This window comes from Schistocerca serialis, chromosome 10 (assembly GCF_023864345.2).
Source record: "Schistocerca serialis cubense isolate TAMUIC-IGC-003099 chromosome 10, iqSchSeri2.2, whole genome shotgun sequence".
Lineage (NCBI taxonomy): Eukaryota > Metazoa > Arthropoda > Insecta > Orthoptera > Acrididae > Schistocerca > Schistocerca serialis.
This window is the reverse complement of record NC_064647.1, coordinates 245,018,968-245,036,136: the sequence shown is the minus strand read 5'-3', so window position 1 is coordinate 245,036,136 and position 17,169 is coordinate 245,018,968. Positions and strand designations below refer to the sequence as shown.

Sequence of the window (17,169 nt, the reverse complement as noted above, 5' to 3'; positions counted from 1 at the left end):
TTAAGTCCCATTGTGTTCAGATCCATTGGAACCATTTTTGTATGCACCACATGTTGACAGATCAGGGCGTTTGTCCTTCACAGATCGGAGTGCTTGACTTATTTTCTTTCCTGGTCTGAAGACCGGTCTGATGTCATGTCTCTGTAAGATCTTAGCGATCTGATCCGTTACTTTTTTAATAAAAGGGAGAGAAACTCTATTTTTCCGTCGTTGTGATTCATCCTTGTCCTTCGCTATTCTGTTCCTTGGTCGCAGAATTCTCTTTACCTCTTTCCCTGAGCAGCCTTTTTTTTTTTTTTTTCCTAGCACATTCACAGCTCGATTACGCTAGGCAGACCAGCTCTCACAAAGACTTTCCACTTTACAAGGGTAAGTGTACATCTGCTGTCGGACAATATCAACCAGTAAACAAGGTACTGTTTTCATGGTCGGATAACCTAAATTCAAAACCCTGGGAAGTGGATGCTCTGTACCTTTCCGCCTCCACGACGAGCTCAGAGTTTCGCCAGCTTGAGACGCGGTCAGCCACAGCGACCCGCTACTTCTCGTACCGCACCAGCAGGCCCCAGAATGGCAGCAGCAGCAGCAGCAGCAGAGGCATCGAGCCCACCGACCGCCCTCCACTGCGGCTGGAGCCACTCCTCCCTTCCTGGAACGAGACAAAGACAGAGTTAAACTCGTCCTCTCGGCACGGAAACTTCGTCAGTAAGTCCTAAAGATCTAAGCCAGTATACACTGAAGCGCCAAACAAACTGGTATAAGCATGCGTATTCAAAAAATGTTTCAAATTGCTATGAGCACTATGGGACTTAACATCTGAGGTCATCAGTCCCCTAGAACTTAGAACTACTTCAACTTAACTAACCTAAGGACATCACACACATCCATGCCCGAGGCAGGATTCGAACCTGCGACGGCAGTGGTAGCGCGGTTCCGGACTGAAGCTCCTAGAATCGCTCGGTCACAGCGGCCGGCATGCGTATTCAAATACGCCTATATAACACAAGTGTCTGGGGCAGTTGTTAGATCGGGTACTGTTGCTGCAATGGCAGGTTATCAAGATTTAACTTAGTCTGAATGTGGTGTTACAGTCGACGCACGAGCGATGGGATACAGCATCTCCGAGTTGGCGATGAAGTGGGGATTTTCCTGTACGACCATTTCAGGAGTGTACCGTGAATATCAGGAACCCGGTAGAACATCGAATCTCCGACATCGCTGCCACCGGAAAGAGATCCTGCAAGAACGGGACCGACGACGACTGAAGAGAATAGTTCAGCGTGACAGAAGCGCAACCCCTCCGCAATTTGCTGCAGATTTCAGTGCTGGGCCATCAACAACTTTCAGCGTGCAAACCATTCAACGAAACATCATCGATATGGGCTTTCGGAGCAGAAGGCCCACTCGTGTCCCCTTGACGACTGCACGACGCGAAGCTTTACACCTCCCCTGGGCCCGTCAACACCGATATTGGACTGTTGATGTCTTGACACATGTTGCCAAGTCAGATGCGTCTCGTTTCAAATTGTCTCGAGCGGATGGACGTGTACGGGTATGGAGGCAACCTCACGAATCCATGGACCCTGCATGACAGCAGGGGACTGTTCAAGCTAGTGGAGGCTCTGTAATGGTATGGGACGTGTGTAGTTGGAGTGATATGGGACTCCTGATACGTCTAGATACGGCTTTGACAGGTGACGCGTACATAAGCACCCTGTCTGATCACCTGTATCCATTCATGGCCATTGTGCATTCCGACGAACTTGGGTAATTCCAGCAGGACAATTCCACACTCCATACGTCCAGAAATGCGACAGAGTGGCTCCAGGAACACACTTCTGAGTTTAAACATTTCCGCTTGCCACCAAACTCCCCAGACATGAACATTATTGAGGATGTCTGAGATGCCTTGCAACGTTCAGAAGAGATCTCCACCCCCTCGTACTCTTACGCATTTATGGACAGCCCTGCAGGATTCACTGTGTCAGTTCCCTCCATCACTACTTCAGACATTAGTCGAGTATATGCCAAGTCGTGTTGCGGCACTTCTGCGTGCTAGCGGGGGTCCTACTCGATATTAAGCAGGTGTACCAGTTTCTTTGGCTCCTCAGTGTATGAAAATTATAGATTGCTGCTCATCATATAGTGGAAACGTCGAGTCGCAGACAGGCACAGCAAAAAGACTGCTAAACAAGTAAGCTTTTTTTCTGAATTAGACAAAGGACACAACACCCCCCACCCCACCCCACCCCACAGCCCATCCCCCCCCCCACCATCCCCCCCCAAACACCCCCCTCCCCACACACATACACACAACCCCCCCCCCCCCCCCCACACACACACAAATGCAACTATCATGCACATGACACTGTGTCTGGCTGCCCAGCCATGTTCTTCAGAGTTGCATTTCTCTGAATGTGTGTGTGTGGGGGGGGGGGGGGAGGGGGGGAGGCGGAGGAAATGTCTGTTGTCTAATTAAAAAAAAATAAGCTTCCTTGTTTACCAGTCTTTTTGCCGTGCCTGTCTGCGAGTTGACATTTCCACTATATCATGAGCAGCAATCTACCCTTTTTCATATATCGTCATTATTCCATTTTAAATATTCCTTTGTTTAACATTTAAGGCCGGCTGACAGAATGACTCTGTCAATACCGCTTTTACTTGTGAAATGTTCGACACTATTCTCGTTCCTTAATATCTGATACATGGATTTTGTGGAAGCATTTGTCAGATTGGAACATTTTCAACTTATACCTTTCTTTTTTTTTAATTAACGAGAACGTTTTCGTAGGTTACAGTTTGTATATATAAAAACCGTAGAAAGGTGTTCACCCTATAAATTTCTAAAACAGAAAAGTCCGAACGGCAACAGATTTGAAAACACTTCCACAAAATAAAGTTATTTTCCATTGATTATTTTTTTTTAAACATAGTACATATTACACAAATGATGAAATTCTGTAGGGGATGTTTCCAGCTACTATTCGCTGTCTAAACAATGTTCTTTTCTTAACGAAAACCTAATTATCTGACGAAAAACTTTTTTACTTATTAAAAAACGTCTTACTTGCAAAATGTTTACAATATGTTACAAATATACATGAAATTTCGATTTCTAGTTCGTGATTACTTAAAAGACTCAATTTTTAACTGTTTTGCTCTTAGATTTTTCTACGTAGAAAAAACACAGCTTTATCTAAATTTTCGCTGATAAGAAAACCGGATATTACTATAATGATTATCATAAGAATGGAGATTTGCATTCTATTCTGTCGTAAATACTAGTCAAATGCCCGGCAGAAGACAGTTTGTAATTTGCATTTTTAAAATTGTAAATTCCAACCTACGTGATGTCTCAATTCTAATTTCAAGACCAGCAAACCTCAAGAGAACGACCAATTTTCTTCAGAGATCACTGACAAAAGGTAAGTCTGAATTTATCTAACTTAAGTATTTCTCTTACCCTTGAATATCATATACACCAAGTTAGCATGGAACTTATCAGAAAATGTGTTGACAGTTAAAGGCAATTTTCAACATCCACGTGCAAGAAAGCATTAATTTTCATAGCTACGTTTAATTGAGCAGGGTGCAGCTTGATAGTGTAACTTACGGCTGCAACCAGTCACTCACCGTTATTAACTGACGAAGCCTTACTGCTTGCTGTGCCGCAGCTTCGCTCAGTTCACATCTTCGCCTACCATCTGCTGTCTTATGTCTGACACAAAACACATCTATACGCTATAAAACGTAAGTAATTAAAAGTGCCCTAACTTAAGCTATCCTAGCTGACTGTTTCCTACCGAGCGAGGTGGCGCAGGGGTTAACACACTGGACTCGCATTTGGGAGGACGACGGTTCAAACCCGCGTCCGGCCATCCTGATTTAGGTTTCCCGCGATTTCCCTAAATCGCTTCAGGCAAATGCTGGGATGGTTCCTTTGAAAGGGGATGGCCGGCTTCCTTCCCCGTCCTTCCGTAGTCCCATGGGACTGATGACCTTGCTGTTTGGTACCCCCAGACCAACCAACCAACCCACCCAACTGTTTCCTGTTGCTGGTGTCTATTCTTTGTTTGGAGCCTGCTGATCTATATTCCACATAACTGCACTGAAGCCATACGTGACAGTAGTTACTATAATACTTCAGCTGATCGACGAAAGAAATACAAAAATTTCCAGGGAAATACAGAAATACAAGTCATTTAGGAATGAAATAAGTACGAAGTGCAAGGGAGCTATCACGAAATGGTCACACGAAAAATTTGAAGAAATCGAAAAAGAAGTGGTTGTCGGAAGGACTGACTCAACATACAGAAAACCAGAAACTACCTTCGTTGAAATTAAATGCAAGTGTGGTAACATTAAGAGAGCAATGGGAATCCCGCAGATGCAGAGGAGATAGTGGATAGGTGAAAGGGGAAGGTTTCTCTGATGTGATAGAAGAAGAAACAGGTGTCGATTTAGAAGAGTCGGGGGTCCAGTTGTAGAATCAGAATTTTAAAAAAGTTTTGGGGGACTTGAGATCAAATAAAGCAGAAGGGATAGATAACATTCCATCAGAATTTCTAAAATCACTGAGGGAAGTGGTAACAAAACGACTACTGATGTTAGTGTGTAGACTGTGTGAGACTGGCGATATACTGTCAGCCCTTCGGAAAAAAAAACATCATCCAGACAGTTCAATAGACTACAAGATCTGACAAGTGCGAGAATTATCGCACTATCAACTTGACAGCGCATACATCCAAGTTGCTGACAAGAATAATATACAGAAGAATGGAACAGAAAATTGAGGATGTGATAGATGACTATCAGTTTGGCTTTAGGGAAGGTAAAGGCACCAGAGAGGCATTTCTGACGCTGCGGCTGGTAATGGAAGCAAGACTGGAGAAAAATCAAGAAACATACATAGGATTTGTCGACCTGGAGATAAGTTTGACAATCAGAATTGTGCAAGATGTTTAAAATTCTGAAAAATATAGGAGCACGTTATAGAAAAGAGCCAAGAGGGAAGAATACGAGCGGAAGGGCAAGAACGAAAGGTGTAGGATAGGGATGAAGTCTTTCGCCCCTAATGTTCAACCTATTCGTTGAAGTAATGACGTGAATAAAAGGAAGATTCAAGAGTGGGATTAAAATTCAAGGCGAAAGGATTTCAACGATAAGATTCGCTGATGAGAGTGTTGTCCTCAGTGAAGATGAATTACAGGATCTGTTGAATGGAACAGTCTAATGTGCACAGAATTGACCTGGTAGCAAATCTAAGAAAGGCAGAAATAATGAAAAGTAGCTAAGGATTGGCGATGACAAACTAGATGAAGTTAAGGAACTCTGCTACCTATGCAGCAATATAACCCGTGATGGACGGAGTACGGAGGACATAAAAAAGTAGACGAGCTCTGGCAGAAAGGGCATTCGTGGCCAAGAGGAGTCTCCTAGTACCAAGCATGGGCCTTAATTTCAGGAAGAAATTTCTGAGAATGTACGTTTGGAGCACAGCATTGTATGGTAGTGAAACCTGGACTGTGGGAAAATCTGAGCAGAAGAGAATGGAAGCATTTGAGATGTGGTGCTACACGAGAATCTTCAAAATTAGATGGACTAACAAGGTAAGTAATGAAGAGATCCTACGCAGAATCGGCGAGGAAAGGAATATGTGGAAAAAATTGACAATATGAAAGGACACGATGACATAATACGTGTCAAGGCATCACGGACTAGCTTCCTTGGTAAGAAAGGGGGTGCAGAGTATAAAAACTGTAGAAGAAGAAAGATTTTGGAATATATACAGCAAATAATTGAGGACATAGGTTGCAAGTGCTATTCTGAGATGAAGAGGTTGGCATAGTGTCAAAACCTAATGAAACGCAGGTTCTGGTATAATTTCCCTCTGAAGGTTGAAGTAGTTGGTGTTGTTGTTGTTGTTGTTGTTGTTGTTGTTCTTGACGTCAGGCCGAAGACTGGTTCGATGTATCTCTCTAACCCACTCTTTCCTGTACAAGCCTCTGTACCTCTGAATAACTACTGCAACCTAAATCTTTCTGAATCTGCCTATAGTATTCATCTCTTGGTCTGCCTCCATCACAAACAGTTGCCTCCAGTACTAAATTTCTGATCTCTTGATGCCGCAAAATGCGTCTTGTCAACCGATCCCTTCTTTTAGGCAAGTTCTGCGAGGAATTCATTTTCTCCCTAATTCTATTCAGCACTTCCTCCTTAATTACTCGATCTGCCCTCCACTCTTCATCATCCTTTCGTGACACCGAATTGCTGTTCTATTCTTTTCTCGTCTAAATTCTTTAATCGCCTATGTTTCAATTCTGTACAAGGCCACATTCCAAACATATTCCACTAGAAATGACTTATTAACATTTAAATTTATATTCGATGTTAGGAAATGCCTTCTTTTTCCGAAATACTTTTTTGCTAGTGTGAGTCGGGATGTTACATCCTCATTTCTTTGCCCTTCATCTATTATTTTACTGCCCAAATAGCAGAACTCATATACCAATTTTCGAGTCTCCTTTACTTATTTGTTTCCTTCAGCGTCCCGTGACGTAATTCGATTATATTCTATTACACTTGTTTCGGTTTTGTTTACGTTCATCTTATAACCTCCTATCGACTCACTCCAAGACCTTTGTCGTTTCTGAACGAATTGTGGTGCGATCGGCAAACCTCAAAGTTTTTATTCCTTGACCCTAAACTTTAATCCCTTTTCCAATTTTGCACCTTGGTTTCTTTCAAAGCTCGCTCAATGTACAGATTGAATAACGGGGGGTATTTCTACGACTCATAACTTGAGTCCGGATACATTAAAAGCTGTCAATAATGTTTTACTCCTTTTATTTTATCTTTCACAAACAGGCAATGCTCGAGTAATTTTTAAACCTAAAAGTGATGAACATTTTACGGAAAACTAACCCAAAAAACACAAATAATCAATTTCTTCTGATTTTATGGTTCAAATGACTAAGCACTATGGGACTTCTGAGGTCAGTCTCCTAGACTTATAACTACTTAAACATAACTAACGTAAGGAAATGATCTCACACATCCATGCCCGAGGCAGGATTCGAACCTGCGACTGTAGCAGCAGTGCGGTTCCGAACTGAAGCGCCTAGCACCACTCGGTCACAGCGGCCGGCTACTGATTTTATATTCCAGTTCTTATATACTACTAATCTTACTAACTGCAACCAAGTATGAATAAAATACGCCTTGGGAAAAAAAAACGGGAAGCACGCCTTCCAGAGGTGGTAAGGTAGCCGCAACGTAAAGTGTTTCTTTTTCCAGCGCGAAGGAAAAGAACGTTGAACAGATGAGCTGATCTTAAGTAGTTCTTAAGGCACGAGGCAAGAAAAATGTCTAATGTCTACTCAGTAAATTCTACTTACAAGAGGAAAATATGTGTTTACTGTCATTGCGAGACTGAGAAACGTAAATACGCTATCAGGTGAAAAGTATATGGGGGGGGGGCCTGTACGTAATGGAGAACTGGCCACTATGTGGCACAAGAATGGACCCACCGGTGTAAAAGAAGGGAGAGTGGGGAAGGGGGGGGGGGAGCATTGTGAAACAGGAGAGCTCTGCGACTTCGAACGTGGACTAGTAACTGGACGTCACCTGAGTAACAAATCAGCCGTGGACATTTCAGCCCTGCTGATGTCGCCCAAGTCACGTGATGGTGAAGTAGTAATGCGAAGTAACGATCACAGCTAAATCGAGACTAGGAAGACCTGACAGACGGGGACCTTTGGGCGTTGAGGAAGGTGATTGGATCGCAAAAACAGTCACGTTAAAGTAGCGGAAGGGACCATTAGCGAGTTCCAGTGTGCTACGGGGCAGTCCCGCTAGCGCTAAGACTGTGAGTATGGAGCTACAAAGAGTGGTGTACGACGGTTGAGCCACACGTGTCTGCGGTCGGCGCTAGGCGGTGCTCGAGTTGGTGTAGAGAGCGACGCTGTTGCACAGTGGGTGACTGGAAGCGAGTGGCACGGAGTGGTGAATCGTGCTGTACCCTGCGGCAATCGGATGGATACATTTCGGTTCGGCGAATACGTGGAGAAAGTCAGCTGCCATCATGCGTAGTGCCAAGAGCGAGGTATGGACGAGCTATTATTACGGTATGGCGGCATCTTTCGTGGTCCCCTCATTTCGCTCAATATAAAACACTCAAGGTGCAAGTGTATGAGCACATTTTACATAGCTTTGCGCACTGCGTACAGAAGAGGAATTGTTCGGAGATGATTCTTTGCGTCAGCATGACAATGCACTCTGTTAGGCAGTAGCATCTGCGGGGCAATGGTTGGCGGACACTAACGTTCCCAGCGTGGACTCACCTATCCCGAGTTCCGACCTGGACCGAATGGAATACGTTTTGGATAAGTCAGACCGTTGACTTGGCTCCAACCCAGAGCGTCCAACGTCACTAACTCCTCTGGTGTCGGCTCTTGGACAAATCTATGGTCTCGGCTCTTCAACAAAAAGAGGCATGCCGTTCCTCTTACAGACAAAGTATCTCTGACATAAAACTTCCTGGGAGATTAAAACTGTGTGCCCGACCGAGACTCGAACTCGGGACCTTTGCCTTTCGCAGGGCAAGTGCTCTACCAGGAAGTTTCATATCAGCGCACACTCCGCTGCAGAGTGAAAATCTCATTCTGGAAACATCCCCCAGGCTGTGGCTAAGCCATGTCTCCGCAATATCCATTCTTTCAGGAGTGCCAGTTCTGCAAGGTTCGCAGGAGAGCTTCTGTAAAGTTTGGAAGGTAGGAGACGAGATACTGGCAGAAGTAAAGCTGTGAGGACCGGGTGTGCGTCGTGCTTCGGTAGCTCAGATGGTAGAGCACTTGCCCACGAAAGGCAAAGGTCCCGAGTTCGAGTCTCGGTCGGGCACACAGTTTTAATCTGCCAGGAAGTTTCATATCAGTGCACACTCCGCTGCAGAGTGAAAATCTCATCTCTGACATAATTCAGACCGCCATATTATACGAGGGTCGTTCAATAAGTAATGACCCACTATTTTTTTTAACATTTATTGTCAGGAGTCAGAATTTGGTAACAATATACATAAAGAGGTCTTGTCCATGTCCTTTTCTTCTACGTACTCTTCGTTACGTTCTGTGGCCCTACGGCAACGTTATGGAAGAGCATGTATAAGGTGTCAGGCAAATCCAACACTTTTCATGAAAACCCTGACACGATAGCAAATCCGGCAGTATGTCACATAGCTCTGAATAAATCCTGACATTAAATTAACCAAAGTAATGCCATCAACAAGTGAGCAAATGGAATACCACAGACTAACACAAGAGCGCCTAAATGCATGTCATACCTTCCCAGCGTGAGACAAACGCAGCTCCGAGGGGAGAAACGAGAACAGAAGCCGAGAGCAGAGTCGTGTAGGCTAGGAGGCCCTACGATAAGGGACGGACACCCACGTCGCCAGCCGACATCCAAGAACACCCCCAGCCCATGTTAAAAGCTAGAGCCCTCCAGAAGAACAGTATAGATCTTACGATAACACTAAAAGGGCCACACCAGCTGCAAGTTTTAGCGTGAGACTTTTTCGCGTCTCTGTTACGTAGTAAACATTAAAAACATTGCCCCACCACGAAAAGTATAAAGTTTCTCGTTGGGTAGACAGAAGTTTTGTAGGTGGAGCTTAAGGTTAACATTGAGACCCTGATTGGTCAGTTGAAAACACAGCCAGATACCTTTCTCTTAAACCAACTTCGGTAAATTGTAGTAAGGAGAGGTTAGAGAGAGTTGCTTCCGAGACGGCGAGGTGTGTGGAGCTGCGCCGCCCGCCACTCCCTGACGCTGACTAACCAACGACAAGGTAATGAACGCACGCGATGACGCAAAAGAGTGCATAAGGCTTCAGTCAGAACTGCAGAAGTCTCATCTGTTACACCCCCTTTTTACGTAATACTAGTGTTGATCGTCAATTAAACTTCGTGGTATTCACATTTGCTATCAGAAGTTAAAATCTGAAACGCGATGATTTTTCTGTTATATAGTTACTGAGAAGCCGCATCAGCCACTGTAATTTACGACAAGTTAAATAAGTAATTAAAGATAATTGAGGGTCACTGTAGACCATTTTGATAGGTTGCTCTTTTGTGAAACTTAATTGAAACCTAGATTATAGATGTGATATGGCATAGGTCATCCTTCGATCCATTGTAGAACTTGGAAACCCATTCAGGGAATATTCGTTCACATTTTTGTTGAACGCAGTTGGTTTTTATCATCCTGTATTAAAATATTTCCTTTTATCAATAGTGCAATTTATAAACAATGTTTTGTGAGTAGAAAAAAATTTCCAATGGTAAACTTAACTCCTTTTTCGACGTTATTTTACCAGCTGACTAAAAATAGGAAAGCCTTGAACCCTTTCCACTAAATTTAGTTAGTATTAAGATTCATTTACAGGGAGTGCAGTGGAGCTGACGCTGAAATCATTAAGTATTTGGTTATATCATCGCTAGTCTCACTGAACTTTCCTGAACTCTACATGTCATGCGTCGTCTGGCGTCTCCTTACCAGCAACAGGTCCCAGGTTCAAACTAGTCAATTCCCTAAAAAACACGCTCAGAGCGTCGTTGCGCGAAAGTGGTAGGGAGACACGACTCAGAACAAACAGACGCCACGCAGAATGTTAGAAAGACCGTGTATTCCCTGCTGGTAAAAGCTCTTGTCCTGTAGGTGTAGCCATGTTCTCACTGCATGACTGACACTCTCGTCATCTTCAAAGTGTCTTCCCCGTAGAGAATCTTTAAGCGGTCCGAAGAGATGGAAGTCCGAGGGTGCCAGGTCCGCACTGTAGGGTTCACGAGGCAGTGATGTCCGACATGTTCCCGGTGTTGCAGCCACGTGTAGTAAGCGTTGCTTGACACAGTGGAGAACGGCAAAACAGAGGGACGCCGGCGACCGAGGCGTTGCAAAGTAGGCAGGCACAGATAGCCTTGCTGACAGCAGCGGCTAACGCAAGGACGCACACAGACCGAGCGCCGAGCGAAGCCTGGAGAGTACTGAGTAAGGGGAAGTGAGGCCAACACGCTAAGTTACGCTGCAATATACTGAGGGAGTAATGACAAGAAGCTGCCACTGAGGGTAAAAAACGTCCTCCTGCCGGATATAAACAGTGGAGCGCAGGCAGCAACAGACAGAAGCCATTAGGAAGCAGTTCGGATCTGAGGACGGACGTGGTCCGTGTCCAAATACTCAATCTTCGTAGGTGACGATTCAGGAAGTCTGTTCCGGCTCACAGGAGTCATCCGTTCGCCGCCAGCTCTGGGGGTCGGCCCGAGTTCGGCCGGCACCACGGCTGACTAACTACAGCGAGAACTTCCAGCAGGACTGGCCGCAGCGCGGTCTGGGTCACAGGTGCCGCCGGGGACTGACGCCCGGACTTCACGGCAACCCGGCCCCACGGCGCGTGGTCCGCCCGTGACGGGACCTCGCGGACATCGCGACTGACGGCTTCCCAGCCGCTGGTGCAGCAGGCGGCGGCAGCTGACCTCACGGCGATGCGGCTCCGTGTGTGTGCCCATACGGGGGCGCCGGGCGGCGACGAGTTCATCTCAACCACAGGGCGTCATGGCTTCAGCGGAGCACTGGTGGCCCGAGGCTCCGAGTGCGATCAGCGGCGCCCGTTGCTCGCATTGTCGGAAAATCTACACAGCAGCAGCGAGGCGGAGGGATCCGCAGGGATGGGCAGCGACGACGAGGGAGAAATTGTAAAGAAAGTTCAATAAATAACTGTAAAACTCCCAGTCTTTGGCGCAGCCACTGTGTCTGCTGCTAACAAGTGGTGCAGAAGCCGTAACACCCGGTTCTCAGACTTGTGTGTGGGCGTGCATTATCGTGTTGGAGCAAAATTTTTTTCTGGATTCTTATCCGATCGAAGACGTTGGAAACGGTTCTTAAGTTTATTCAGAGACTTCACGTATCCTTCTGAATTGATGGTTGACCCTCTTGGCGTCACATCCACGAGAATGACGCCATCACAGTCTTCTTTTGTGGTAAATGAGGATAATGCCACTCAATGGACTGCCTTTTTGTTTCCGGCGCAAAGTGGTGCACCCAGCGTTCGTCCCCCCGTGACGACCCGTGACAGAAAGGTCTCTCCATCTCGAAACGCTTCAATAATTCAGATCAAATGGCCTTCCTTTGAATCTTGTGAGCATTCGTGCAACCCATCGTGAGCACCGCCTTGAATATCCGAGTGTCTGGATCATTGCAGACGCACTTCCAATGCTGACCGACAACTGTGGAGCCAATTGTCGAGTTGTGATGCGCCGGTCGGCACGAATAATGGCAACCGCACGATTCGGCATGTCTGGAGCAGTGGCTGCGACAGGACGTCTCAACCGTGGCCGATCACGGAGCTATGTTTCTGCATTTCCTGAGGCTGTAATTTCCTTTACCCACAACCCAACTCTACCTTAATGAACTGCAGCATCGCCATACACTGCACACAAACGTTTATGGATGTTCATAACGGTTTCTTTTTCTGCACACAAGAATTCAACAACAGCGCCGCTGCTTGTAAAGTGAGTCGTGTGTAGACACCATTCTGACGCTGTTCTACGGCTCTGCCATCGGCCAGAACGGTTCTAGACTTCACCGGCGCACAGGAAAAACATCAAATGTGAAGCACCAACAAGGACGTTTGTCTATGTATATAACGGCTTCTTGAAAAAATGCGGGGCATTACTTACTGAATGACATTCATATAATGCCCACCAACACGTATCCGGGTTTCATCAGGTAGTGTACACTCCTGGAAATGGAAAAAAGAACACATTGACACCGGTGTGTCAGACCCACCATACTTGCTCCGGACACTGCGAGAGGGCTGTACAAGCAATGATCACACGCACGGCACAGCGGACACACCAGGAACCGCGGTGTTGGCCGTCGAATGGCGCTAGCTGCGCAGCATTTGTGCACCGCCGCCGTCAGTGTCAGCCAGTTTGCCGTGGCATACGGAGCTCCATCGCAGTCTTTAACACTGGTAGCATGCCACGACAGCGTGGACGTGAACCGTATGTGCAGTTGACGGACTTTGAGCGAGGGCGTATAGTGGGCATGCGGGAGGCCAGGTGGACGTACCGCCGAATTGCTCAACACGTGGGGCGTGAGGTCTCCACAGTGCATCGATGTTGTCGCCAGTGGTCGGCGGAAGGTGCACGTGCCCGTCGACCTGCGACCGGACCGCAGCGACGCACGGATGCACGCCAAGACCGTAGGATCCTACGCAGTGCCGTAGGGGACCGCACCGCCAATTCCCAGCAAATTAGGGACACTGTTGCTCCTGGGGTATCGGCGAGGACCATTCGCAACCGTCTCCATGAAGCTGGGCTACGGTCCCGCACACCGTTAGGCCGTCTTCCGCTCACGCCCCAACATCGTGCAGCCCGCCTCCAGTGGTGTCGCGACAGGCGTGAATGGAGGGACGAATGGAGACGTGTCGTCTTCAGCGATGAGAGTCGCTTCTGCCTTGGTGCCAATGATGGTCGTATGCGTGTTTGGCACCGTGCAGGTGAGCGCCACAATCAGGACTGCATACGACCGAGGCACACAGGGCCAACACCCGGCATCATGGTGTGGGGAGCGATCTCCTACACTGGCCGTACACCACTGGTGATCGTCGAGGGGACACTGAATAGTGCACGGTACATCCAAACCGTCATCGAACCCATCGTTCTACCATTCCTAGACCGGCAAGGGAACTTGCTGTTCCAACAGGACAATGCACGTCCGCATGTATCCCGTGCCACCCAACGTGCTCTAGAAGGTGTAAGTCAACTACCCTGGCCAGCAAGATCTCCGGATCTGTCCCCCATTGAGCATGTTTGGGACTGGATGAAGCGTCGTCTCACGCGGTCTGCACGTCCAGCACGAACGCTGGTCCAACTGAGGCGCCAGGTGGAAATGGCATGGCAAGCCGTTCCACAGGACTACATCCAGCATCTCTACGATCGTCTCCATGGGAGAATAGCAGCCTGCATTGCTGCGAAAGGTGGATACACACTGTACTAGTGCCGACATTGTGCATGCTCTGTTGCCTGTGTCTATGTGCCTGTGGTTCTGTCAGTGTGATCATGTGATGTATCTGACCCCAGGAATGTGTCAATAAAGTTTCCCCTTCCTGGGACAATGAATTCACGGTGTTCTTATTTCAATTTCCAGGAGTGTATTTCATTCAATTGTGACTTATAAAATGGGAAAATGCAAATGAATTACCTCAGATAATGCACCATCTCGTTCAGTGCAACAGGAGAAGAGACTAGTTAAACCTGTTTCCGACTGTCAAACCTGGACTGGACACTGATTTTTAAACACCACCTGGAACAACTAATGAGATGGTACTGCAAGGAAATGGAGAAAAAACTACTGTTGCTCAGTTATCAAGCGATAATTTAGTTGGTAAAGGACAGAAAATCGTGTGTGGAGGGGGGTAGGCGGGGTAGGGGGAGGTGGCAAAAACTGACGACAGTGGGCAGGATTACGTGGATGTATGTTGCAGTATTTACGCATAGATGAAGAAATTAACACTTCCTCCTTTTCTTCCGTCATCTTTCTCCTATCCCGTCTAGTACGGAGCCCGCTGCGCTCAAGATGTGGCAAAACTATTTTCTGTGACTTTACGGCCGGGTGCCATAATTACGAAACTCTACACTAATACATAAAACGCTACAAACTTTTATAACCTCGCGGATTCAATTTAATCAGCAGGTACACACGTAAGTCATGTAGGACACGTAACTTTGAACAGTGACTTGAAACGAAAATGGGTTTACTTACCGTTTCTTCGGAGAGCTTAACAACTTCTTCCCAGAAGTCATACAAGATGGCCGTCTGGTTGCCTCTGTTCTGAAAAAGAAGTAAAGAAAAGTTGTAGGAGCGCGAAACAGGAACAATTCAACCTGACAACACCAACAGACTGTGTTTTAGGGATCATGTGGTACAAGTATTCTCGATACGACCCCGCTAACATGGGTCACCAGCCGTCTCGCTCTTGAACATTAATGCTGCACCGGTCGGTTAAACCGCATTCCCTACAAACTTAGGTACATAAAAGCTTTTGTGAAAGAGCCAAGTTACATATATGGTGAAACATATTTTCAAAAGTAAAAAACGAAAAAATTTGCTTTTCTCTAAGAAAGGGACTATGATAAAAAAGACTGCACGAAAAATGTGTCAGTGTGAACTGAGACATCAGCAATAGCCTACACCTTAAATTTCTAATCTGTGACGTGAAGACATCTTGGTGAGAGGCAGTCCATGAAACAGTGGCAACAGAGGAAAATGTAAATGAAACGTATGTGACACCCAGTAACCAATACAAGACTTCTAACATGGAGCACAGCCTGACTGATAGATTCCTAGGTCTGGTACAATTGAAGGACCGAATTATATAATCTAAATAATTTAGTGATAATACAAATAACAAAACCATCCAATCTTAAAGCACACGCCGTGTTAAAACCAACAAATATAAGGCTATAATTTCGCTAATGCGAAATACAGTGTATTTCAAAATTAGAAGAGGTGAAACAACATTCTTCACGGACTTATCGATGCACGTAAAACAACGGCCTAGATATCGCGACGCTGGTCAAAATGCAAAACACGATTCGAATGTTATTTGTACATTATTCGTCCTGAAGGATAAAAGAAGTTAGTGACAAACGAAGAGTGGTGGTGTGTCTTCTTGGTGTGTAGAAGTCTTGTCTTAAGAGAGAAGCAAGTTCCGCAACAAAAGGAAGACAGATACCAACAATTTACAAACTGGAGTTGAAAATGTTTCTGTTAGTGATAAGTGGAAACTGTATCATTCTAGATTAATTAAAACTTCTGGGCTGAATTGCCGTCGTCCTTATGTAAAACTACTTCTCCTTCCTGACATTTCGTTGCCTACTGCGGGCAAGTTTTACATATGGACCACGGCAATTCAGCCCGGAAGTTTTAATTAATGAAAACGCCGGCCGTGAAAGCTTACATGTTATGATGTATCATTCTAGATTCAACTGAAGACGCCTTGAATTAAAAGGTGAAATGCGTCTGGAACAAATAAAATACACTGCAGCGAGAAAAAGGAGGTTTTTATCTACAAAAGGAATATATTTATGCTTGCTGCAGATTATCCGCATACAAACAAACTTTTTACCTTTGTGGCGTTAGTCGTAAGACAACACACACGGATTACATATTCACTTTAAAACGGAAAAACTAAACGGCAGTCCTTTAACAACAATCACTGAAGTCATCGACTGAGCGGTACAAGCGATGAATACCGTATGTCTGTAGAGGCAGCGAAGAGTGTTATAAATCAGAAAGAGACTGCGAACTCAGTTGGTAGTCTTCTCCTTGTGTCGCCCAGCCAGACAAAGAAGTCCCATGTCACACCAGGGAACGACACACGACTGCCAGGCAGTTGATTTTGTCGCTGTCGGAAAGCCTTTTGTTCGCACGTAGTTCCGCAACCCTCTCCATTTTTTAAAGGAAAATTGAGCACTCATAAAAAAGGCATGTACAGGATAGGTAGTCATGGGGACAGTTCAAAATTGGTTTAGAGAGAATGCTAGGCGTTGTGGAAACGAAGCAACAGGTCTTCCAAACTAAGTCAAAACTACTGGAAACATGTTTTTGTCGGCTTAACACCATCGCTTCATAATACCAGTGTACTATTGGAATGTTCTTAACTTTTAGTACATTCTGACACCGGCTGATAACATGCAGTATTAGTAGTGCGGTATTCTGCCTCACAGCGGGTCTTGTCACGGGTTAAGCCTCTTCCACTTTTGTCTGTCCGTAGCCAGTCTCTTCAGTTCTGAATACTTGTCTACTTTGATATTTTCCAGCATTTGATCTTCTTCCTCTTCCAGATTTCCCTCCACCATTCCCTCTATTCCTTCCTTCAATAAACAGTCCCTCCTCAAACAATGTCCAATCCAGTTCCGTTTTCTCTTTCTGATGACTTTCAGCATGTTTCTTGCTTCTCCAGTTTTTCTTAATACTTCTTCATTCCATGCTCGGTCTTCCCATTTCACTTCTTCCATTCTTCTCCATATCCATATCTCTAGTGCCTCCAATCTTCTTCCATCTTCCTTCTTCAATGTCCAGATCTTCGCACCATATAATGCAACGCTC

General features: G+C 45.8%; 1 protein-coding gene across 1 annotated transcript in view; it reads right to left on the bottom strand.

Annotated features, from left to right (window-relative positions):
* Positions 1 to 538: 538 nt before the first annotated feature.
* The window catches only part of LOC126424725 (GILT-like protein 1), a 47,862-nt gene continuing 31,231 nt past the window's right edge, over positions 539 to 17,169 (bottom strand). The window contains exons 5-6 of the mRNA XM_050087445.1: positions 14,821 to 14,889; positions 539 to 649 (exon numbers count right to left, since the gene is read on the bottom strand). Of these exons, the coding sequence (XP_049943402.1) occupies positions 539 to 649; positions 14,821 to 14,889 (180 nt within the window). The remainder of the gene's footprint in view (positions 650 to 14,820; positions 14,890 to 17,169) is intronic.